A 26,016-nucleotide genomic window follows, 5' to 3' on the forward strand; every position below is an offset into this window, starting at 1 on the left:
AGGAGAACAAAAATAGTCTTTTTTTTTTTTTTCCTGCTTCCCTCTGTGGTTTAATTTGCCCAAACTAAATAGTTTAGAAGTACATCGCCCAAGTGAAAGTCTGGATTTCCTGTGTCTTGTGGAACATACCCATTTGTATTTTAAACTTGCATCCTCTGTGTGGGAGAGGCCTGGCCGGGGGGGTGTAGCAGGCAGAGGTTTGGAGGGGGAGTCTATCTGGGTGGATTTGCTTTCTTCCTATGGGAGTTCATGCCCAAGGTAGATGTCCTCAGTGTAGCAGAGTTCCAAATACTTAAACCTGCAGCTGTCAGGACTGGCTGGGTGGTGACCGGTCCCTTAGCAGGCTTGATTACTAAGTTAGCCAGGTGTTGTAGAGGAGTGTGCGTTTGTGTGTTTCCAGAAAACCTTCCTATTCAAAGCACAGCCAGATCACCCTTGAAAGCAAGCTGATGAAGTAAAATAAGTGGGGAAGATCACACTTCAGAGGTGTTTCTTAAATGGCAACTGTTATCAACAGGCATTAGTTGGCTATTTCTCATTTAACTTAAAAAGTAAAAGGTATATTAAATTTATCTTTGTTCTATTTTTCTTCTTATGCTAAGAGATTTAAGCTCTCTCACTTCTGGTATAATATTTTTTAATGCCAATAAATCTATTTGTTTTAACTTGAAACTTGATTTCTTCAAGTATACTCACTGAGCAAATATTTATTGGGTATCTGCATACCAGTGAGTGAGTGAGTGAATCTGCGTGTGTGCACGTATGTGAAAGAGAGACAGAGGGAGGAACGGAGGGAGAAGGAGAGAGGGGCAACCGTGTCCTTTCAGGAGCCGGTATGCAGAAATGTAAACCAAGAATGGACTGCAGTGAATGAAGCTCTAGTTCAATTTGATAAGGAAAGGACATTCTAGAAACACTGGACGGATCTGGCGCCAGGCAAACTGCTGGGTGGAAAACACTGAACAAAGATAAAATTGTCAGAACATCCTTCTGTCATCCTCCTGCCCTCACGTACACCAAGAAGGTCAATTCCAGAAACACAGGTGCAGGTAAGCAGGGCCCCTGGTTGTCTTTTACACAGAGACCCAGGTTTTACAGGGCTCGGTTTACTCTCTCGATCTTAACCCACTCTTAGGTAAACTGTCTGCTGCTGACTTGCTTTATTCTTCTTTCCCTTCCAACAGCCTGTGACAGGCGGGGTAGAAAGTTGCTGGACCGTTCAAAGAAAGTTACCTAACTCCTCACTCTCCAGGTGTGTCTCCACCCACTGGCTGCCTTTCCCTCTGAAGCCATGGAAATTCTCGAAAGAATCTCACGCTTGCTTTGAAGTCTGGATTCTTTTGCACTCCCAGTTTGGGTGGAAAACTAGTCAACCTGCCTAGCTTCTTGTTATTTCTGAGCAGATTCTCTGAAGTTACTGGAGACCCAAGCGGTTTGCTAGATTTTGCATCAGCAATAAAACAGTGCATAAAACCCACCTCCCAGCGCCACTTAATACGCTTGCTTCCACTGATGCTCTTTGAAGAAGCCTCAGAGGAGGGCAAGGTAAACTGCTCTGCACATTCATATTCATGCCGAGCACCGCACGCAGGGGCTAGGGCCACGCACCGCGCGCATGGCGCCTTCCGCCTCTGGCACTGTCTCCAGTCATTCCTCCGCTCTCGAGAACAAGTCCAAGAAATAGAAAAACATAAAAAGCTATTGTCCATGTCCAGCGAGAAATGAAATGCACTGGACCAAGTATCACAACTTCCTTAAAATAATACAACACTTCATCACTTTTGCATCCGGATCCCTCCATGGTTTGCAAAGTCATAAAGCTGGAAATCAGTGTCTTGAACCATCATTGCTTTATTCTATTTAAAGGCATTCTTTTAAAAAAGCAATTTATTACAAACTCTGTGTGGTTTCATCTTATCTAAAGCACTTAATTCAGTTCATCTCCTGCTTTGCTTTGTACTGTTGGAGGCAATCGGAAGATTGGAAGCAATTTATTAAGAAGAGAGCATGCCCTACAGCTCTGGCCTGTGAAAACAGTTGCTGAATGACAACATAGCCACAGCCTAAAGTTTACCACGGACAGAAAGAATTAATGGCACATATCGTAATTCTTCTGTTTATTCGCAGGCTGATCCATCACAGATTTGATTGAAGCTCCTAAGCTATGGACGTGGCCTTTTGTGGAGTGCCCAGTGAGGGGGAAACACACTGTCTTCTACCAGCAAGTCTCTCCCTCCCCAAATACTGTCACTTCTACCACAAGGCAAAGAAGAATCCAGCTTAGAAGTAACAGAGAAGAAAAAACATTTCCCACTTTTTTTTTTTAAAGATTGGCCCTGAGCTAACACGTATTGCCAATCTTTTATTTTTCTTCTTCTTCTTCTTCTCCCAAAGCCCCCCAGTACACACTTGTATATTCTAGTTGTGAGGGCCTCTGGTTGTGTTATGCGGGACGCTGCCCCAGCATGGCCTGATGAGCGGTGCCATGTCCGTCCCCAGGACCCGAACCATTGAAACCCTGGGCCCCCGAAGTGGAGCACACCAACTTAACCACTTGGCAGTGGGGCCGGCTCAGATTTCCCACTTTTAAAGGAGTAAATAGTTGTGCCTACATAAGAGGTATAATTAATGATTTGGTTTGGGAGAAAAAGCCTAGACTTACTTATTTTCCCTGAGTACTCATTGTAGATGACCAAATCATGCAAGAATCCGATCTCCTTCACCAAAATCTCTCCCCAGAATCCCTCTCAACCTGCTCTACCTTCCAGTCTTTCTCTGGGGAAGAAAGAGAAATGGACTGATCCTTAAACCCTCAGGAAAGAAAACTCCTTTTGGCACTCAGGCTTCTCATTTGTAAAATTACAAATTAAGATCTCTTCTAGCCTAAGAGGTGCATGATTCCTAAGGGCTGTGGCCTGTGGGTGAGGCCAGATGTTGGGATGGCAGCTGGGATCACTAAGAGCTTCAGGCTTTGGGAATAGCCCATCCAGGTGCCTGAGGATTCTTGTGGTTAACAAACTAACTCAAGATCTCATGGAAAAGCAGATCAACTCTTTAATACATGGCAATGGATGGAAAGCCCAGTGCTCAGCACAGGGCAGATGACTGACGAACATGAATTCCTTTCAGCTTACTGGAATGACTTGCTCTTGCCACAAGTTTTTAGTTCAACTCAGAAACTTGGCTAATTGGCTAGCGGAGTGCTAAGGTTCACAGCCATGCCTCGTTTCATCCCACTCCAGTTCAAAATTTAGGGATCTGTCAAACCTGAGCTTTCCCTTCAGATCCCTGTACGGGCAAGAGGAAAGATGCATCTCAAAATGGGAAGTGAAATGGATGAACCTTGAAAACATTATCTGAAGCAAAAGAAGCCAGTTACAAAAGGCCACATATTGTATGATTCCATTTGTATGAAATGTCCAGACAGAAAGTAGATTAGTGGCTCCCAGATTAGTCACTGCTAGTGGGTATGGGGTTTCTTTTTGGAGTGATGAAAATGTTCTGGAATTAGATATAAAATTGGAATTAGATTATATGCACAACTCTGTGAATATACTAAAAACCACTGATTGTACACTTTAAAAGTGTGAATTTATGGTATGTAAATTATGTCTCAATAAAATTACTAAATATACAGGAAAAAACAAATAGCATTATAATGATTGAAGAAAATCCTGGGGAAGAGAAAGGACTTGAATTTCATCCATTGGCTGTGTGGTCTTGAGCAAATTGCTGAACCTCTCTGCATCTCAGATTCACCAACTGTCAAGTGAGGATATTACTTCACGGTGAACTTTCTAGGCTAATTATGAGGATCCTATTATGAGGAATTAAAGATTAAATTCAAGGACTCCTTCAGTCTGAGAAATGAGGAAGTGATGAGCAAAGTAACTCAGGCTGAGATCTCTGGGCCAGCCTGCAGAGGCAGGTACTGAGAGTGGAGGAAGCAACTCCTGGGGAGTGTTCCAGCAGACTCCCATTTTTAGGGCTGATTCCTTAAGATGGTTATCCTGACAGCATTTCTCGTTGTCTTGCTGTATCTCACAAGAAAACAGGTGGCCCGTTTCCACATTTTACAGGGAAAGAAGCTAAGCCCCCGGGACGTTAAGTGACGTCTTCAAAGTTACCAAACATGGGAAGCCTGGAACATGGGTGTTCTCTCCCTGAGTGGAGCTGGATACCCCTTCCATTCGACAACTAAAAACAGGGGTTCGAGTGTTGAATACTTCAGCCTAGTGTGCCAACAAACCTCTGCCAGGTTTAGGCATTAGAACCTAAGTTAGTCAATCATTCCAGATTTATGAAAGAGAAAAAAAAAAAGAGAGGGAGGGAGAGAAGGAGGGAGAAAGGAAGCAGACTGTAGATTCAGATCTTTTTCTTTTCTTTCAGGACTATATAAGGGAAGCAGATTTTCTTTTCAAAGTTCAAAGAAAACAGTGTGTTTTGTTTTCATACTTTGTTTCATTTTTCACTTGGGGAAAAAAAAACCCAGCTTTGAAGCCTCTCTGTTTAAACTCATTAGGAAAACCATCAATGACGGGAGCTTTCATGAAATCGTAGTGGGAGGAATTAGCGTTATGGGAGAGCCGGATCAATCTTCCAACGTTTCATCTATGGAGATGGGAGGTCAGCGCTGACTGCTTGTTCAGCTGGAAAGTTAACATAAACAAATGCTTCACTTACTGGAGAGTCCAAGGGACAAAAGTCATTTGATATTCACCCTCCAAATACCTCCTCAGAAGCCAGCTATGCCTGTCACATGAAAGAGATGGATGCTTCTCCAGAACTAAGTGAACAAACCGATGGGCAAAATGTCCTGCCGGGGAAGAGAGGGGTCTTCTTTTAGTGTCCCACTGGAACGGAGGCAGTGGTATTGACATTCACGGCGCAGAATCTTTTCTTGTGTAATTGATAACGTTATTGAAGTTGACATGGAAACCTTTGTAGCAGGGTTGGTGTTAATATATGAGGCTATCTTTCTTGACATCTGAATCTTTTTTATTTTAAAGTTTTTGAACCTGTTGAAGTCTCCTGGGCAAAGTTAAAATATGGCAACTTTTTGAATTTTGTGTTTTGGTTTATGCGTAGAGCATAGTCCACAGCCTGTCTGATTGATTTGAAATGGATTTGAGGATAAGAAAGGACTGCAGTTGGGATGCCTAAAAGGGAGACGACAGAAGAGGACTGGGAAGAGAAGGAAAGATATGGGGCAGACTGGGGACACTGGGAGATTGACAGATATCACTGGTACCCCTAACAAAGCTGTTCTGGATAAGAAATGTTCATGCCTACAGTATAACACAGATTAAGTAATTTACGATCTGAACATTTGCAAAGGACTTAATATTTTAGGAGAACTTGACATTAAGGAGGACTTAATATTTTCGTTTTTTCTTACAAGAATTATATATGTGCATACACAAATATATGCAGGCAAAAATGTAAAAATATACACACATACATAGATATGCTATGCATGGGCATGTGCGCATGCACACACCTTCAATAAAAGAATAAAGGTATAAAGGGACTGTGATATAATGTTGATTAGCGGAATTGGCCCTTCTTCCTGCCAAGCCCTCCCCAAGGGCAAACTAGAGCCTATTATTTTAAATCTTGGTGAAATTAGGTAGAGCACAGACTTAAGAAAACATAGGCCATGGTGGCACAGCTGTTAAGTGAGCATGTTCCACCTCGGCGGCCCGGGGTTTGCAGGTTTGGATCCCGGGTGCGGACGTGGCACCACTTGGCAAGCCATGCTGTGGCAGGCGTCCCACATATAAAGTAGAGGAAGATGGGCATGGATGTTAGCTCAGGGCTAATCTTCCTCAAAAAAACCAACCAAACAAACAAAAACCAAACAATAACAACAAAAAGAAGACAGCCCATGGTTAGCTTTCCATTTTTGTCTACTAAGAGTGGATGACTGATTATTTTAAAGACATCAGGTCCTCACTTGCTATTCCTTATTTAACTCATGAGATAATAAGGCATAAAATTAACCTATCCAAGGCATGATGGAGCCATCCCTGCCCAACTTAATGAGCAACTAACTAATTCAAAAGGAAAATAGCCATTACTTATACAGCCATAATGTAGATGCAACATGGCATATAAATCAGTAATTCTTGTATTGCAGAACAGACAAATAGATTAATTCATGTTGCAAAGGATGGGTGAAGAGATCGATTAGGTTACTGATTCAGACCATGAACTTTCTCTCAATATACTGCATTTAACTTTTAAATAAGGTTTAGGAGAACCTGTAACATTTTGCTCACTGACAGAGCTATATTTTACTAAGGGCAGAAATTGGCTAGTCTATAAAAATTAAATTATACCCCTTTCACTGTATCTAGTCAAGAGGAAAAACTCTAATTACAAGATTGCACTGTCAAACAAATGTTAATTCACATTCTTTATACTCTGGTTTAAAAATTCATACTCGGGGGGGCGCTTCTATTCTGAAATGGAAATCAATATGTGAAATATTTTGTGGAGTGCAGTGATAAGCAAGAGCAAAAAAACGTCATTGTAAAGAGTGCTGGTAAGTAGGCGCTAACTCATTAAGAGCAGAGCTTTGAGAATAAGTCATTCGTTATGCAAACATTTAAATATCAATTAGTAAGGAAAATGAAAGAAGTGAGACCAAACCTTCCCTTCCCCACAGCCATGCCTTATTACTCCAGAAATGACCCAGGGGAGGAAGGATTAGAGGGAAAGAACCTCAGCATCTGATAGGAACGCCACTCTGGGGTAAGGGAAAGGTTAATTTCAAATAGACTTCCCAACTGAAAATTAAATGTACCTGCCTCAAAATTCCTAACAGCTAAGTTTGCAGACTCAATCCAGAAAGAACTAACTGAGGGCCTGGGCAGATGGCAGCCCTGGTATTTTTGGGAAGGAGAATGCCTTTCATTACTGCTTAATGTCAAACTTACTTGGTTCATTAAAATTTCTTAGTTCATTTAAAACCCTGGTTTTTCTGTACCTGTGAAAAATGCCAGTGCACATAACACTCAAACTTTAAAAATCCTCCTGGTTGGTTCTCGTATTCTTTCAACATCCACTTTGTGGCCTGTCCACTCGACCAGTTCACTAAGCTTGTTAGGTGAATTTGGCAGCTGGGAAAATTGTCTAAGTCTTTAGCATTTTGTTTGGATTATCTTTTCAGGCAAACCTGGCAGCATGTTTTACTATATAACGTGCTGGCCCAGGAAGCAGGTGCCCCTTAGTGACAGTTGGCTGGCAGACGTGGACCAGACATCTAACTTTTCTGGTCCAGTTTTCCTCCTCAATAACACAAAAAGGTTGGTCTAGATCAGCAGTTCTCGATTTAGAGAACCCCAGAGTCACTCGGGGAGCTTATAAAAGACCCAAAGCCAGGTATACCACAGACTTAGGGAATTGGCTTCTTCAAGGAGAGATGGGGGCAGGCATATGGATTTGAACAAAATTCCCAGGAAGATTCCAATGTACACCCTTAACTAGGAGTCACGGGGCCCTTTCAGCTCTAACACATTAAGATTCTCAGAACAATGTATGTATGTTATTGATCAAATGAAAAAACAATCTGACTTTGATTCCTAATAGTATCATTTAACAGGCATGACTTTCTTTCTCCAGAGTGGAGAAGTGGACCCCACAGTAGAATTAAATGCTGGTGGGTTGTGGCCTGGGGGAAACAAGAGCCTCAAAAGAGGACTACCAGATTTCATGAGATACTCCACGTAAAAGCTTGGAGGAAAGAGCCTCATGCACAGGGCGTGCAACGAGCCAGCTGTTACTCCTGTGATGATTGTACTAAATTGTGGCCACTTAACAATCAGAGTGTTAGGTTGGCTCTCCATCCCTGTCAACAAGAGGAGGGTTAAAGTCACTTAAATTGCTTGGTCTCTAACAATTGCATGGCAATGAAAACGGAAGTGCCTTGGAAGCATCAGCGCCCCTCCCACCCCCGAACGTCCCTCTTTTGATGCAGAAACATGCATTTGTCTGATTTCTATTGGATTCAGGCACAGAATGCCTTTTTTCCACATGCACAGAACTCGAATCCTTTCCCTCATAACTGGTTTTTCCTTTGAGTCCATGAACTGTTTCTGTTTCTCAGACTTCACAATTGAGATTGCCTTATTACTTCTGTGTATGTCCACCCTCTGACCTCTGACATATGGCCAGAGGAACCTGGTTTGGAGACAAGGTGACCACCTTGACCGAGCTAATAGCAACTTCACTCCAGGCACTTACAGGCTGTCTGTGCTAAAGGTTCACAAGGATAAGAGGTGTTACATTGCCTGCTCTGTCTTTTTTACAGCGTGGTTTGGGGGAGGAACGAAGCAAGATGGAAATCAGCACTTTGAAAACAGAGCACGTGGTATTCATCTTAGATACACTTTTAAAGAGGAAGAAGTGTCTCTCAGAAAAAGGACACCTCTTCTGCCTGTAATTTGGCCCATATCTTTTTCTCTCGTTGTCCTAACCATATCCCAGGTTATAAGACATAATACCAAGGTAAGCAGTGGCCTAGAGGATTCTGAACAAGTTCCTAATGTGTCCACAGTGCATCCCCGTTTTTTTCTGGCTCTAAACTACTGCCTAGAAGAAAGCTGCAAATATTTGAAAGAAACAATCAAGTGTTCAGAGAGATTCTGACTGAAATCACAGTAATCTCTTTGGTAAAAGGGCAGTCAAGTTTTGCTCAGGAACACAACACAAGTAGAAGAGAAACAACTTGCCAAAATCATCCCTATCAATACAGGCTAAAGAATCGTCGCTAAGTTTTGCTTTGCTTTTTTAACAGCCCGAATCCCATATGACAAAACAATGCAGGCTGCTTTTCTTGGGACAGGTTATTCTTGAGAGCAATGATGTCTCAGACTTCCCAGAAGAGCGATTTTGGTGGAAAGAATCCACACCTAGGTCGATAAGGACCTAAAAGAACAGCCTTTAAAACCGCACACACATCACACACATCAGAGCGCAATGACTACGAGCTCTCTGCTCCCCAAAGAACCATGTGGTTAGCAACAACACATCTCCAGGCCCTTCTCAGAGAAGAAACTACTTTCAGAGGTGCTGGCTTTAAAACTACAGCCCTTGTATTAACTTGCCAGTGGGTTAAAGGGATCACATAACAGTTCTGATCCCCTCACTGGACACTGTGGGCAGCGCAAACTAAAGAGAAGCAGGGCTGTTGTTCATTCAACATCGTCACCACATGACGCCATTTCCCATCTTTTCAATATGCTTAAAATGACAGTCTCAGTTTATGGGTCTGGCCTTGGAATGGAAGCTACAGTTCTGCCCATTGCCCCAAAGTTCCAGTTGTATTTTGAGGTGAATTTGACATCGGATAAAACTATTGGGAAGGACTGGGGACTTCCACCTCGGTGAGGAGACCCTGGTGAGCTGGAGTGAGTGAATGAGGTTTACTCTTATAAGACTGCCTTCTTCCCTTGCATAATGCCCAAGCCATCTCATCAGCCAGCCAGCGGCTAAGCTTGTGGGGCTGGGAACTACAGTCTTTTGAAAGATCTTGGCAATTTGTGCCGGGAATTTGATGCATTAGTTCTAAAATTAAATAAAGATCCTGTAGTGTTCTTCAAAGAAATATGGTGTGGCTCTATGACAAAACACATTTTTCAAGCTCTGACCTCTGGGAACTTCAACTAGCTTCATATTTCAGGCTGACATTGCTCACAGGCTACTGTCTAGTTGCCCAGGCAGAGCTGGTGATCCATATATTTTCCAGCTTCCTGACCAGCTTTTAGCAGAGGGAGGTGAGGGGAGTAACTAAAAAGAGGAGAGCCACTAATTTAAATGCACTTCCCCTCCGGAGTCCCTTGGGGAGAAGCCCTGGTAATTAACTCTAATGAGATTAAAGTAACTTGGAACTCTTCATGTTTCCAGCATTGTAAAAGTAAATCTGTGATAACCAGTGTGTGTGCATTAAATCAAAGGCAGTCTCTTTTCCTATAATTTAATGGCCCCTCACTCCCACCCCTGGCCCAGGGTGGAGGGGGAGGGAGGGTTGCCGGGCTCTTACCTGCACTTTGCTCCATCACTTCTTTCTGACACATGTCTTGAACGTTCACCGTGCAATTCACGATGAACTCAGGGGAGGAGCAGTCGTTGTTCAGCTGGAATTCTTCACACTGGTAACACTGGATTTGCAGCGCAAAGCCTGCGGGACAGACGCAGTCGGGTTCAGATCCAGCCTCGGCAGAGACCACCCCGGAAATCACGACCCTCCTCTGCCAGCCGCCGATCCCGACCTCTGGGGTGCTGGGGATCCGCACTCCTGGGTGGCCGAGTAAGGCGGATGTGGCTGAAGCCGACAGGGGGCGGCGCGGGCACCGAGGGTCCTGCGGGATAAAGTGGAATTCTGCCCGAGACCCCTGGACCCAAGCTCCAGAAACAAAGAGCCGGTTCAACACCACACCTGGCCTTTACCCACGGAAGTTGACAGGAGGGGTCTACCACCCCAGAGCGAAGCAGCTCCACAGACGTGCGTCGGCTTCAGTCTACGCCAAAGGATTTGCCTAATTGTTAATTGGTTACTAATTACTTAATTACTATTTTGGCACCATTCGCAATTGCATTCGCAGACGCCTTTTTAGTATAATTTATTTCATTTTTGAAGTCAGCATTCCTGTGCTGTGGCCCGAGGCTCCCTACGCGACCACCCAGGAGGAAGGACCCGTAGCTAACAGCAGCTGCGCCCCAAGTCCCCGGCCTTTCTCCGGGACGGTTCCCGAGGCAGCCGGGTGAGAAAGGGCGTGTATGCGTGTGCGTGTGCGTGTGTGTGTGTGTGTGTGTGTGTACGCGCGCGCACCCTGGGCCGCGACACCTAAGCCCTTTCTTCCCGGCTTTCAGGCTAACCGTTTGGCTAGGGTCCCTGGTCGGGGTACCAGCTCTGCAGAGCTCGGTAGGGATCCGGTCCCGTACTGGAAAGAAGCAGCGAGACGTTTTTGCACCTCTCATCGCTCCAGGCTGGCTGCTCTGCTTGGATCTACGAGCTCCTGTCTAGACCTAACTCCCTCGGCTCCCGAGCAGATGAACCCCGGACTCGGCGCGCCCCCCTCCCAGCCCCACAACCCAGCCCCGGCGCGCCGGGGCCACAGGCTGCCCAGCGCGCCGCTCACCTGTCGGCGGCGCCACTCCCACGGGTTGCTAGAGACGCCTGACAACTTGGCGGGGTTCGGGGGCTATCGCCCCCTCTCCCTTGCCGAGGCCCCAGCACCGCTAGAACCCTCTCTCCTCCTCAGCCTAGCTTCTTCTCCCGACCATGCAACCCGACCATCTGCAGCTCGAGTCCCGCAAATCCTCCCGCTCCTGCCTCTCCTCCTGCAGCGCAGGACTTGGAGACTTTCCCATCTAGCGCCTCCGGGCACCACTCGCCGCCACCAAACTCCCACTGGGCAACCCCTGCGCAGCATGGGTCCCGAGGTGGGCGCCCTGGGGATGAAGGGGTGTGCGCGCCTGGCTGGGCTGCTGGCCTCTTCGTCTTCTTACCTGGAAGCAAGAACAATCCGCAAAAAGTTGCTGTGATGCCGAGGACCCACATCCTCCCGGAGCCGGGAGCGGGCAGGCGCATCAGAGGCGGCGACCGCGGCGGAGGCTTCCGGGGCCGCAGCGGCTGTGGCTGCCGAGGATGCTGGGGCCCGCGCTGCTGCGGCCGAGGTGACCGCCGCCGCCAAGAGGAGCCGCAGGTGCCGCCGGCGGCGCCTGCATCGCCCGCGCCGGGCTCCCGGCTGCGGGTCGCCGCTCCTCTCTCGCGCGCTCCGGGGCAGAGCGCGGCGGCTCCGGAGTTGGCAGCTGAGACTGAACGAACTACCCGCGATTCAGAGCACCCAAAAAAGTCTCGCCTCTTCTCCCCACCTCCCACTCCAGGCACCACGTGACGGCTGCCGAGTTGGGGAGGGGGTGGCGGGCGAGGAAGGCTGGGACCGTCTTTCCACTTCCCCACCCCCTTCCTATCGCCCTCCTCTGCCGCCTCCGCACGTCCCCGGGACAGGGACGCCAGGGAGAGAAAGAAAGTGTAGTTTTCCCTGATCGGGAGGCTGGCGATTGAGGAGGTGTGTGCAGGGCGCAGCAGGTGCCGCGGGGACCTGCCGGGTGCTGACTACCGGACTTGCGAGGTGGGGTCGGAAGACTGCATGCCAGCCTGGCCCTCTTCGCGCAGGGGCGCACTCGCCACGTCCTCTGCGCCCCCGGGGCTGGCCGGTTCCCTCGCGGCAGGGTCCAGCCCACCCAGCTGTGGCTGCCGTGCGGCTGACCGCGCGAGCCCGGCGCCAGAGGCGGCTGGCGGGAGGGAGGCGCGCTCCCGTGCGTCTGGCAAAGTTGCACACCTGCAGGCTCCCTAGGTGTCCCGTGCAGCTGCGCCTTCGCTGCCTCCTAGGCGCCCCTCGGTAGCTAGCAGGCTTGGTTTCAGCTGCGGCAGGGTGGGCGGGGTGTGGCGGGGACCCTGCCCTGACTGGCACGCTCTCTCCGGGCAGCCCTCCTTTCGTCTGCCTGCACGCGCCGCTGGAGGCTGCGGTGACACCGCCCTGGTAGCCTAGCCCAGGAGAGGGCCGCCCGGGGACAACCGTCACGAGCTCCCACTAGAAATCAAATTGCGGTGAAGAACGGAGTTGCGCTCCTCTATCCCCTTCCTCCGAAAGGCCGAGCAGCTTCATCCTGCTCTCCTCAGAGCTACGGGTTATCAGTGCAGACTCCCGCGTCCTCTCCTGTACCGCGCCTTCCCAGCCCTGGTCTCCGGCGCTGGCTGTCCCCCCGTCCCCCCGCCCCCCAAGCCCCATTCCTTCTCTCTCGGCCAGGAGACCCACCTTCTGTACTCCTGGGGACGCCATGGTGCTTCGCTTGCTCTGTTCGCCTTCTTCGCTGCCTTGCAGCAGGTGGTACCGGAGCCCGCTTGCCTGCCCGGAGCGCCTTGGTGTTCCCGCCCCCAATCCCGCAAGTTCCCACCCCTGCCCCCCAAATCCCTAGGGATCATCCATTTCTGTGGAAATAGCTTCCTCAGCTTTGCCCCTCTCATCCCCAGGCAACCTCTTGGAGGAAGCTCTCTCTGGCCCGGGACGCTGATCATTTATTTTCCCATCCTGCCAGCAGAGCAGGTCTGGAAATGAGCTTAAATGACTTTCTTGTCATTCCTCTGCACAGATCGTTCCATGTCTGCCTCTGGCTCCTTCTCTCCCTCTGCCCCCCTCTTCCTTTCATTTCTAGTTGGTTAACCCCTCCGGGAAACTGTAATGCTTTGACCATTACTCACTTGTCTGCAGACTCTGATCTTACAATTGGCTGAATTACTATCTCTGGAGCAAAATGGCCAGTTTATTTATTCCTTAGGGAAATTCATCATTGGAGCATGTGTGAGATTCAACTACCTAACTGGGGCAAAGGGTCCTTGAACAAGTTCTCTTACACTTTCAGAGGCTGCGATTGTGATATGACTTTTATTCAGAGATGAAACAAAAGAATTTTTAAAAGTCTGAAGGACAATGACACCTTACATAATTTTCATTTAGGATAACAAAATCCAAATATAACAAATTGCACAAATTAACCAAATAACACTGATCATACAATACTCTTTAAAGAAAGAAGGGTGTACTAAAGTAACGATATAGATCCTAAAAAAATTTCTACTATGCCTAGTTTACAAGCTCCTGTACAAAAGCAATTATAAATAGTTCACGTCTAGTAAAAATACACATAACCTTTAAAATAGAATTTATCCTTACATATAAACAGACTTTGTAGAAAAAAAAAGATATTAAAAAGTAAGAATTTTCCATAGCACCAACCATTTTATTTTTTAAAAAGTGAACCTTGCAAATAGGAATTTGCTTTCATTTCTAAATTGCCCAGATTTTAATAAAAAGAGCAGGAAGATAAAAATCAACAAATAATGTTGAGACTCATGAGAAGCACTAAGCAGAAGAGGATGTAAGGAAATGTTCGGAGAGAAAACCTGCTATTGAAAAGAGAATTAGGTCACTTCTGATATCCATCCCTTTGGATCAGTGTCACACATCGGTATGCTTTACATTTTTCATTAGAAGCAGAATTACATGTATTACTAGCAACCAAATCTCTCTGGCAACAATTTTGAAAATGCACTAGAATTTAAGTTTATATTAAATTGAAATTACAAGGAGCCCTTTGGTTTTTTGGCAGGCCCAGTTTTAGCTTTACAGAATGTGCCCACAAATAATTTGTGTATGAGGACAATGAGCTGAACAAAAACTGTAGTTGAAATTTTTAAAAAAATGTAATTACCATCAACTTCTAAGACTTAGTACATCATTTCAAGAGCATGGCATTGATTCAATTTATTGCTGTCTCTTTTTCTTTTGCTACAAATATAATTTCTTTTCCAAAAAGTTTACAACTTCTGTACAAATATTCAAAAAAAAGTGCAAAATTAAGACTTCTGTATCGTGGGTGTGTTTCCTTTTCATCCTCATGAAACACAACAAATGGAGTCTCTCTTTATTGCCTTGGCAGAGAAGGAAGCTCCAGTGGGTGGCCTGCTATGAATCTGACAGTGTAGGCTCTGGTGTTGCAATAATTTCTTGTTGTCATCTCTGCCTGCCCCCTTCCCCACTCCTGTTTCTTAAGTGCTCCATTTCCAACTCACTAAGGGAAAAAAAGTCCTTTATACATCATTTGAACCCTGACTTGCACAGGAAGAGAAGCTATCATATAAAGAATCACTCAAAGATTCCAAATTGTCTACCCCAGGCCTGTCTGAGCTACTCAAAGATGCCTCTTCATTTTTTTCTTTTTCTTCCTTTTGTCCTTCAACCTTGTCCAGAGAGTTCCTCTCTTTTTCTAATAAAATCACAGTATTGCTGTTATATTTATTGAATGACTCCAGGGAAATCTTAGATAATCTATTCTCAGGATCTTCTTTTGTTTCTTCAACTTGTTTCAATTTCTGCAATAAAAAGAGGAAAATATTAGAAACATATTTCTTTGGACAATCAAGTTATTCTATCCAATATTCAATTATTGTCTGTGTAAAGTGCAGTTTAAAGGCATAGAGGGAACCTACAAGTCTTTAACAATCTTCTGGTATAATTAAATGTAATAATAAAGCCAATTTTAGGGATAAATCAAGACTTTAATCATGTTACTGAGATAAATAGGTCCCAATTTGCAAACCAGTTAAGTGCCACTTAATTTCATTTTAAACGGATCCATTTGAAATTTGTTCAGGTAAAGTGCCTTATTTTTCTTAATCAAAGTTTCAAATTCTTCTCTTTTCTTACTAAGTTTTATTAGTCATCCTGTTTCTAAATATGAATAGGGATTGAATTTCAGAAGTTATGGTAATATGCACAAAAACACAAACAAAGGGCATGCAATCCCTTAAATTTCGTTAAATTTAAGCACCTGTTAAACTTCTCAGAAGCACTGTCATGTCCCTTTACGAGTCTTAAGATATTTGAAAGAGATTTCCAGGTCTGTGGGTATAGATTCTAAAAGGCCAAGGGCTTAAAAATCAGAGTAACAAGTCTGCACCTTAGTAACTTCTCCCCTCCAGGAAGTTTTAGTACCAGTTTAAATAGGGATATTTATAGGATGCTATTGGTAGGCTCTAGGACTTTATAAAACACTACAGTCATATTCAATAATTATTGTAGGTAAAGCCTGTAAACATGGATATATTCAGTTGCTCAAGAGGCTCCTAAGGTATGAGGTGAGAGGAAAGACGGAGGCACAAATGCAAAAGCAACAAGTGTGGAGGTGTTAAAGCTGCTAACACATTTTCAACTTCTTTTCCTCTTTCCAGCAAAAATGTCAACTAAACACAAGATAGAAGGAGGGACAGGAGCTTAGAGATGGTAATAATAGCTACCATTTATTAAGCATCCACCATGTAAAAGGCACTGCACATATTTTATCCAGAAGCTTTTTCACAAACTTGCAAGTTACACATCCCCATTTTAGAGAAGAGGAAAACAAGGCTCAGAGTGACAGCGTTACTTGCTCAAGGTTGCTCAGCAAGTGACAGAGAACAGGATTTGAATTCCTGTCTGGCTGCCTTCCAAGTTGTTGTTTCTACTAAACCATGCTCTTATGTAATGAAGGACATTTTTTTTCATTTTGTCACCCAAATATTCTACTTAACTTGCCAAACCCCCTCTAGTGCTACTTCCAAGGCTGTAATCTTTGCAGTTCTGTTCCCCAATCCACCCCTACATGTTGCAGTGGATGTACAAAGGTGCACAGAGGAAACTGTGTTTTGACCTGGGGAAAAACAGACATAGCCAAAGCCTATAGAGTCTCACATGCTAAATATTTCATAGAAAGAGAAAAGAAAAAGATAGAGAAGTGGACAGCTTCAGTGTCCTCAGAGCCGGCTCAGAGAGAGTTTCTCTTCTGCTTTGGAAAATGGTGTAATTCTTTGAGAACAGTCGAAAATCATCCTTGAAGTGATGCTTATTTCATTATACTATGAATGCAGGAGCATTACTCATGGAACTAATTTTCAATCTCAAATGGCTACTTTGAAACCAGAGGCAGGCTGAGGAACAGATTCCTAGGTGATTACAGAAAAGTGGCTCCATAATTGGGAATAACTCCATGCAAGAGCCCCTTTTCATACCATGTCAATTTTTAGGCAGAATTATATAGTAGAATACTAAAAATACATGGAGAGAGTGGAAAATGCTTTGATATACCAAATGTAGGTAAATAAAGAGAATTCAATGCAATTTTCTCTTCACTTGAATATCTTCTCTTTTTCTTCATTCAAGAACCACAAGCATTTTCCTTGCCTACTTCTGGTCAATGTGGAACTCACATTCATTCAATAAATACTTTTCAAGAAGCTACCATGATGCACAGGGGAGGTTTTGGTGCTGAGGATACACGGCTGTATAAAACCGTGTCCTGCAGGGGGCAGTTGAGGCCCTGGAGGTGACAGAGCTGAGCTTGAATGTCAGCTTTGCTCTTTTGCTGGCTGTGTGAGTCCCGTAAGCAATCTTCCTCGGGCGTAAAATGGGGACAAGACACACCTTTATTTCAGAATTAATGTGAGCGTTAGAAATAAAACATCTTAAGACCCTGATACATAGTAGTAGGTGCTTAATAAATGGTACTATAAATAAATAATAGTAAGACAGCATTCTTATGGTAGAACAGTGGTTCTCAGTGTTCTCCAGACTGGCAGCATCAGCATCACCTGGGAGGTTGTTAGAAATGCCAATTCTTGAGCCCCACCCAGACTTACATTAGAAACACTGAAGCCCAGCAAATGTTTTTAACGAGCTCACCAGGTGATTCTGATACATGCTAAAACTTGCGAACCACTAGTCTAGAAGCACTTGTAGTCTTGGCGGGAAGACAGACGGGTGATAAGTATAATTCAGTGTATTAAGGTAGAGATGAGGAAAGAGTTATTTACCATTAAAACACCCATTGTCTATGGGACACAAATAGTGCATCATGTTTTCTAAACGTTTCATGCTTGTAGCTTTGTTTCTTCAATTAATTATAACAAAGGCCTACATTGGCCAGAGAGGTGATAGAAATGAAGGAATGGCCCATTTTAAGAAAAATCACACGGGCTTTCTCAGTCTTCCTTTTACTTTCAAAGTTTTGATGAGAGGTGGGTACAGAAATAGTTCTTGACTATATGAACAACATCAGTGCAAGAGTGACAATGCAAGCCAGTAGGCATTCAGCCTCAGTACTGGGGAGCAATAGGGAGGGGTGAGGACTGCGGTTAGCTCAAGACCATGTGCCTAGTCTAAAGACGGGAACAGCTACTTAGATCTAGCTTATCGCTGCTGTGCAGAAATTTGGGTCCAGATCTTTCCATTTTAAAGGTGAGGCCATAAATCTAGAACAATATTTGGTTATATTTAAAATCCTCTGATTTTTAATTATTTGCTTATCTTAAGAAAAAATAAAACAATAATAACAAAAGCCCCCCCCCCCCGCCCACATGTCAAGCCACAGTCTTTGCATTGTTTGAACTTGTGAGCTAGAGATCATGTTTTAGTCTTCTTTTTCATCCTACCAGACTCCCTTCTCCTCCTTCCCCCACCGGCTTTCTCCCTAAAGGCTTAGCCCAGTGCTAAATCATCAGAAGATTCTCAGTGGAGACTTGATGATAGATTCAACTTTCTCTAGCATCAGCAGAGTCTCGACTGTTGGCTTGGATTTCTTCAGGGGTCCTGCCAGCTAAGAATAAAGGCACCAAAGCAGCTTACTTCCCAATTAGAAGCATTCGGAACCAGCCTCAACATTGTCTTGCCAGATCTCAGGTATTTTTAAAATTTTGAAGTTACATAACATTTAAATTAAAAATATTAGAAGGGATTGAGGTCAAACAGTAATCGCTAATGATTTATCTGTCGAGTGGTAACAAAATAGTGCACGTGAGTTTTCAGCAACTGTATGTGAAGGTGCTTTGCAAACTAATCATGGTAATAACAGTTGGCATTTAATTGAATGCCTGTTCTGTGCAGACACCCTGCTAAGCACGTTGAATGGATTATCTGTTTTCACGCTCACATCAATTCTATGGTGTGGGTTTCGTCAATATGTCCATTTTCAGGCAATTGAGGCTTGAGGAAGTTAAGGAACTTGTTTTAGGTCAGGAAGCAGTACATGGTGAAGTCTAGGTTTGGACCCAGGCAATCTGCCTCCAGAGCTCAAACTCTTAACCTGTATCCTGAAAGAGAGCTTTACAAATATCAGCTGATATTATCTTTATGGGGAGCATCTGAAATAAGAATTACAGAACAACAATATTGATGATAACAAACCCAATAATGATGAGTGTTTGACAAGGATGGTGTGGGCTCCATAAAACATCCTCATTTCCTTCATATATTGTGCTTCATCAGAATTATGATAAAATTAATATACTACATTTGTCACCTATAGGTGGCAACAGCTGTACAGTTCACTTTTTGGTGGAGCTTTTTGTTGCACTTGGGAATAAAAGTAGGGCTAAACAGGGCGGCCAGAATATATTTTCAAGTTTAAAATAAATGGCTTTGTATGTTCTCCAAATAGTTTCCTGTCTTTAGTGTAACTGTGGCATTACTAGTGATAATTCAAGCAAGAAGTAGATAGTGACATATTCTCCAGAAATCCCTGGAGAATTATACCCTAACTAATTCAATTCCTTGTCGTCAAACAGTTAATCAATCAACCAAACCAATCTACTATGTGACTGGCTTTGCGTGAATAACCGTGTGGTCTTGATTCTCAGAGCAAGTTTCATAGAAGAGGGGGCTCTTGGAATGATTTTGAAGGTGAATAGGATTGAGATATACAGTAAGTAAGAGGAGGGCATTCCAAGAAATTTCCATTTAATATGCCCCTATTGTATCTGTAGACCATTCTGTAGGCAACTTCAAGTCCAGTAGTTGCCCAGAGAGTATTTCTCTTGCCCTATCAGATTTTGTTAGGGACAGAACCATTGTAAAGACAGAGACACAGACATATGCCTATCCCAAGGGGTTCTAAGAACCTCAACCAGACGCAGGAAATTATCAGCCTGGTACCTGGGTTATAAATAATAAAAAACTTTTATTTCCAAAGAGCTTTCTCGTCTATGATCTCACTGTGCTCTTACATCAGTCTGGAAGGTGAGGGAGGTTGTCAGCTGTGCTTTCCATGGGGTATTTATGGAGTCTGTGGCTCACAAAAATTCAAATTCAGGTGAAATTAGACCTAGAAACTTGGCTTTCTGATTTTCAACACAGAAAAGCATACTATTTTTTTCCACAGTCAACAGTAACCACGGAGTAGAGATTCTGCCTAGGCTAATGTGTATCCTGAACACTACGGAGGATAAAATAGAAGGTGATATGGGCCCTTGCCATAAGGAGAAGATAGGGAGAACATATAAGGTGATACAGAAAAATTCGAGTGATAAACTAGAAAAAAAATATGCATGATGAGGTCAACTTCAAAGAGATACTTGTTAAACATGTCCAGCCAGAAACTCCTGCCCAAGTAGAGGAGAAACAAGTAGCAAATTCATGAACTAGTGCAATGGATTAGTGTTCCATGATGAAGGCTACTCTTTTATTGTTTCAAAGAAGTTTCCATCCTTTGATTATATCTTGAAAATATTGGTTAGTATGTCTACTGTAAAATGTCAGAAAGAGATTCAAATCTATTTGTGAAATTCAAACGCAGTATCATTCCTCAGCTGGGCATAATACTTACAAAGAGGACTGAAGCTCTCAGCACAAATTAATGTAATTAGTAACTTTGTCAACATAGTTTCTTCTTTCTCTATTGCTATAGAGATTCACTGCCAAGCAGTTCAAGAATAAATGTAGTAGGCAAATAATAGCTACATTAGCAAAGTGTTTTTACTATGTGTCTGGTTCTGGGTTGAATGCATTGCATGAATTATCTCATTTAATCCTTACAGCCACCCTATGAGATGGCACCATATTCATCGCCATTATACAAATTGGAAAAGACAGAGTAGAGTGGTTTAGATATTAGGCACATATACCTTGGCTAATAAGTTAGTAGCCTGACCACAGAACTTGGGATCTTCATCACTATGCACTAGATTAGGTATCTGGAAACCAGTGATCAGTTCCTGGTAATGCGCTAACTAGCCATGTAACCCCTCTGAACCTTAGTTTCTTTAAAGTTTTTTAGAATCTTCCTGCTCTATAAAGCTCTGTGAGTCTAAAATATTCTTAATTGAGTGTCTTCTGGCATCTATTATTGGAATTTGAGGTGGCACAATAAATAACTCTTCCCCACCATAGTTCTGAATGAATTGAGGAATAAGATAAAAGAAAAAGGCTAATGGGAGGCTAAAATATCAGCTTTCTTACTGAGAAAGCTTATACTGGAGACTGAGGTTTCTATGTGCAAAGAAGTGGGTTTCCTAACGCTGGTCCTAGAAATAGACAGGCTTAGTAACTGGAAGCCCTGGCCTGGGCAGCACGCGTCTTCCCATAAAACCTACAGTATGAAGGAACAGAACTGAGTGTGCTTCTCACAGCCAGCTTGACTCCAGGGAGAAGGTGGAAAGAGCAGGAGGTGGGCCTAAGCATTCCCTCCGCCCCTCCTAATTTGCTAATTAAACAGCCAGTCCTCTCTCTCTCCTAAGGAGAAGTGAATGAGGGGCGCCCAGAGGTGCTGGCAGTGTTATCCCAGGGAGTCCCCTCCACCTGGAAAGAAACATCCTAAATTAGGAAGAAGTGTTACCACCATGTCCCCTATCACTGCCTAACATTCCTCACTACGTGCAATGATGCAGATTTTAACTAGACAGTCATATATGCATTAGGGCCAAGAAGAGGCAGGAAGCAAAAATTGAAAAAAACCCAAATTTATGAATGCTTTGCCACTTAGTTGTAATTAAGAAAAAAAAAAGAAGATGAGGGAAAATTCAGAGACCACACTGAGTTAAGTTGGGCAGGGAAACCTCTCCATGGGTGAAGAAACAGGAGTGCAGTGATTTAGCAGATGTGAAAGACAGGAATGCTTCCATCTGGAAGCAGATCAATCAGATAGAGGAAACAGCCTGGCTAATCCTGGGCTTTGGGTTAAAGTCGAAGGTGTGATTTCTCCCATCCCTTTTCTGATCAGCAAGTCTTGGGCACTGGAAAGATAGATTCAGGGCAGACTTATGAGTTATGCTCTTGTGGTAGGGATGGGGAGGGCGTATTTTAATCCAGGGTCTCTTAGTTGAAGATTTGTGCACATTGCAAAGTCTACATTAAGCGATATTTGCTGGGGGGCAGGCCAACCTCAAGGGAAAAGACACAGATGAAGTCATTTCTCTTTTCTCAGAGGCACTAGTTAATCTCTTCATTAATGCCACCTCTTCCTGTATTCCTGGCAGAACTCCTTTCTGACTGAGACATAGAAAATAGATGGCTTGGCCTTTGGTGAACACTAGAGACCCTCCGGACTTTTCTGGAGAGTTGTGGTGTTAACCCTGTTAACCCGGTCAAATTCCGACTTGGATAATTACTTCCTCCTGGTGCTCAGTTCCCTGTATCACCTCAACTGGTCACATTACTCTTCACTTGCCCTTCTGAAAAATTAATGTGACGTATTGGTAATAGGGAACCACTCTCTCCATCCAACCACACACCGGGAGATGCGATTCGGCACTTGGGGGCACTCTGTTTCCTTACTGGGGTCCTGAAGATTCTTAAGTACCTCCAGGGCAAACTGGTTTTATTAGGAGAAGGAGTAATTTTCAGCTGAGATGTGCGGTTATGACTATATTATTAACTATATTGCTGTCCTTTACTTTCATCATTGACTTTCAATGACCTCTTCTGGAACTCCTGAACCCACAGGGGAAAAAAATGAGCTTACTTTTTGGAAAAAACAGAAAAAATCAAGCAGAGAGAAGCCTAGTAGGAAGTTTAGGGTTGCTAGAAAATAATGCACCTCGTAGAAAGGAAAGGGATTCTGCTTGGAGATAACGAAGGGCCACAAAGGACATTTAAAGACTAGATCAAAAGGATAGAAGGAAACAGAAGTCATTTTATCAAAGATACAGGAAATGTTCCTATATATGGAAAATGGGGGAAGATGTGGGGTCAAGTCCCTCTGTAGGAAGAGAAAAAAGAAACACAAAGAAAATCACAAACTTTGTTTATGGCAGAGAAAGGCATTTGGGAAGAGGAAAGGCATGTAATTATAAGTTTGGGTAAAATTGTTATATGAACGTGCAAAGGACATGTTTGGGATTTCTGCAAACTCTAATGTTAGTGCCATCACTTGAAATGCCCATGTGAAAACTTGTATTTTTGGATTTTTGTTTTCAGGTGGAGGATGGATCCACACATCTAATTTAAAATGTACGTAGATCACATTAAGTAATGCATCAGATTTAATCAATATTGGTCAGTTTCTCCAAAAGTGAAATCTAACGTTTTATAGCAACTTAGAATTGGGAAAACAAGCCAGCTCATTGATATTAGCTTGTATAATTAGCATGACTAAAGGGTACGAGCTCATCTGTGTTGTTAGATTCCTTTCTTTTCCTCCAGCACAATAATATTAACTAAAATTTTCATTCAGGAATGAGAATTGAGCAGGTTCTGGGCTGGGAGATTCTAAATCGGTTCATTTTAGTGTCAGGTTAATGATTCCAGCTGATGTGAGCGAGGGCATCAAGCTTTTCTGCCTTTAATTTATAGGTGCCATTATGGATAAAAATAGACACATATATATGCTACTTGCTTGACTTAAAAGATTGACAAGACTTTTTTCCTTTCCATCATTCATGCCTTAAACGTGATACCTATCTGTCCAGCAAGCTGGGCCATGTCTGGCTTAGATGTCAGTGTGTTTGTAGCATAAAGAGCCCATGAAATATGTCAGAGGAAAACAGCACGAAGGAACCATCTGTGTATTCTAGCATGATATAACTATGTTTTCATTTCAGAGTGATAGATTTTTGACTGACTTTACAAGAAAAAAATGCACTTTTTAGGGGGATCAGATGACTGTAAAAAAGATTACATTATTTTTTTTCATGAAGGTTCTCCTTCCAGAGGAACAGCTCCAATATCATCATAATGGTGGACATCATAAAAGTGTACACGAACACACTCAGTTTTTATTGTGAAGTGTGCTGTGAGTGCCAAAGCCAGGGAGAAACATTCTGTGTTACTCAATAACCTATAAATAATTAGGCAACCTGCAATTACTTCTAACAGAATTTGGTAGACCACTTAGGAGCCACAGTGTACCATGGCACTCAATCTATTAGGCACTTTACAATAGCCATGGAATCAAATGGGACTGCAAGCTAATGTTCATCCAGGAACACACTGACATTTGTGGATGTGAAGAATGTTCACTCTACTCATGTTTAGGCTATTCATCTCCTAACACAATTCATGTTTCAGCGGTAGGACTGGTCAGCCTTTGCTTCGGATAAAGTCATTTTCCAAGGATATTTGACATATTGAATCCAAAAGCCAGGGCAACTCAGAATTGGCACCAATTTATTGATCCTTGTTCTAAAGAGAAGATCCCTTGGTGGGAATTGTTCCAAAGATTTAGAGACACTAAGCTTTACATTCCGCACTGAATTCTAGTTTACAGTGGCCATAGTAAGATACTCTTATTCCTCCTTACCCAGTAAGCACCGGGGGTCCTAGAATGGAAGGATGGGCTAGTTGGGAGAATGTCAGTGGGAGTCACTTTCATTCTGGATTCCATTCCTTGCTCTGCCACAATATGACAGCAACAATCATTACTTCAACTCTGTAGCCGGATTTTAATGAATATTTAAATAGAGATTATTCTGCTTCTGCCACATCACTTATTTATTCAACAGATATTTATTGAGCACCTATTATGTACTAGATAGTATTCTAGACACTGGAGATACAGGGGTATATGAGACAAAGCTTCTCCTCACATGCAATGTGCATATTAAGGATTCTTTAATATGTCAACATAGATCAAAGCTTCAGATATATTAGGAGATGAATCCCTGAGAACTGAATTAGAATAGTCTATCCAGCCTGATGCTTGGCCTGACAACAACATCTTGAACACAAATATCCTGTCAAACTCAACGTTGTTGATATGCCAATCCTATTTTCAAAATAACTCTCTAAAAGTGCATAGCTTCTTTTGATCTTCTCCATCTTTAGTCTATAACATCATTATGGCAAATGTTTTTCATAGGTTAACTAATTACTGTTTACATTCACCTTTCTTAACCTTTTGGGGCCTACTTATCTCTTAAATTCAACATGCTTAAATTGGAATTTCTTCTCTTTTCTCTAATTCCATATTGTTGTCAACAGTAAACAAGTTTTATAACTTGATCCTTTCTTTAGAAATTAAGAGCTACTGCTTCTATATCTATAATAGTTTATCCACAAGGATCTCTCTCTCTATGAATTCCTCGCCTAAATGGCCAAATTATCCATTTGACCCTGAACTTATAACCAATCTATCTTATAGGCACTTTTCGGATCAATGTCCCACTTCTCAATTAGATTACACACTTCTTGAGACCATGGACTAGATTTTATTCTACTTTCCTTCTCAGTTCTGACACTGTCTTCTATCTTCTGGAGTTGATATTCATTGCGTATCGATAAATGTAGTCACTATTAGATCTATCTTCACTACATCATTTCCTCTGGAGCTCATGGACTTGACTGGCTTTTTTATAATGTTTTTATGGAAAATAAATAATATAATGGAAAAGTCTGCTTTTCCATGATGAAGAGACACATAAAATAAGACCATTTCAGTCTTTCGCCTAACTTGCAGTAGCATAGCTCAACCCCTAGACATGCTAGCAGTGGCATGGTCTCTCTGATTCCAGGTTAGCATCAAGAACAAGGGCGACTCTTAGATTAACAGATGTCTACTGTTTACTTCTGCAAAGCCATTTCCTCTTTCTGTCAAGAGCAGGGACATGTGCATTCATATCCTATGGCCATCCTGTTCGGACAGCTCTGCTCTGAGTCATCTGGGACTTTCTTCTGCACCTCCAGGTGGGCTTGGCCAGGCTTGAGAGAGGGAGAAGCTGCCATCGCTTCCTGGAAATCCAGGATCAATAACCAAGACAAGAAGCTTCTCAGGGAGCGAAATGTTATTGAAAAGAGCAGACCCATGATAGATTGTATAGATATAGGCTCTACCCTTTTCTGAAATGCTTCCTTCAGCCAGCAAGTGCTGCCTTGCCTGGTCTGAGCCAACCCCGAGCAATTTGCTCAAATTCATATTCTTATCTTCTTAAGACAGAGGGAAACCTGGTGATGTGAGTGAGAGTATAAACAGGACAATGATGATGTTCTTAGGGGCAGCAACAAGATGCACTGTTCAGGTGATAAATTCACAAATGTCACTGAGTGTATCAAATCAAGAAATTAAACTGTAGGGAGATTAAATTATAGCTGCTTTAGTACAAAATTCTAGTACCAGGCAGCACGCAGATGCTTTTAATTCTCTCTGCCACATGCAATACATTCAGTTGGCAAACCGATTCTCGCATTATAAAAGCTATTCTCTCCATGA

General features: G+C 43.3%; 2 protein-coding genes across 13 annotated transcripts in view; both read right to left on the minus strand.

Annotated features, from left to right (window-relative positions):
* Positions 1 to 12,751, minus strand: part of LYPD1 (LY6/PLAUR domain containing 1) — a 128,865-nt gene extending 116,114 nt beyond the window's left edge. Inside the window, exons 1-3 of one of the 3 annotated variants that reach the window (XM_044769060.2) lie at positions 11,664 to 11,873; positions 11,515 to 11,544; positions 10,046 to 10,183 (exon numbers count right to left, since the gene is read on the minus strand). In XM_044769060.2, coding sequence (XP_044624995.1) covers positions 10,046 to 10,183; positions 11,515 to 11,544; positions 11,664 to 11,733 — 238 coding nt within the window. In that variant the 5' untranslated portion in view covers positions 11,734 to 11,873. Of the gene's footprint in view, positions 1 to 10,045; positions 10,184 to 11,514 lie in introns of all 3 variants that reach the window. The other 2 variants (XM_070507570.1, XM_014851013.3) reach the window with 2 other exon arrangements.
* Positions 12,752 to 13,442: 691 nt separating this feature from the next.
* NCKAP5 (NCK associated protein 5) overlaps positions 13,443 to 26,016 on the minus strand; it is a 916,285-nt gene continuing 903,711 nt past the window's right edge. For all 10 annotated transcript variants that reach the window (XM_070507565.1, XM_044769045.2, XM_044769048.2 and 7 more), the window contains one exon: positions 13,443 to 14,941. In XM_070507565.1, coding sequence (XP_070363666.1) covers positions 14,660 to 14,941 — 282 coding nt within the window. In that variant the 3' untranslated portion in view covers positions 13,443 to 14,659. The remainder of the gene's footprint in view (positions 14,942 to 26,016) is intronic.

The sequence above is a fragment of the Equus asinus genome, chromosome 4 (assembly GCF_041296235.1).
Source record: "Equus asinus isolate D_3611 breed Donkey chromosome 4, EquAss-T2T_v2, whole genome shotgun sequence".
NCBI classification, from domain to species: domain Eukaryota; kingdom Metazoa; phylum Chordata; class Mammalia; order Perissodactyla; family Equidae; genus Equus; species Equus asinus.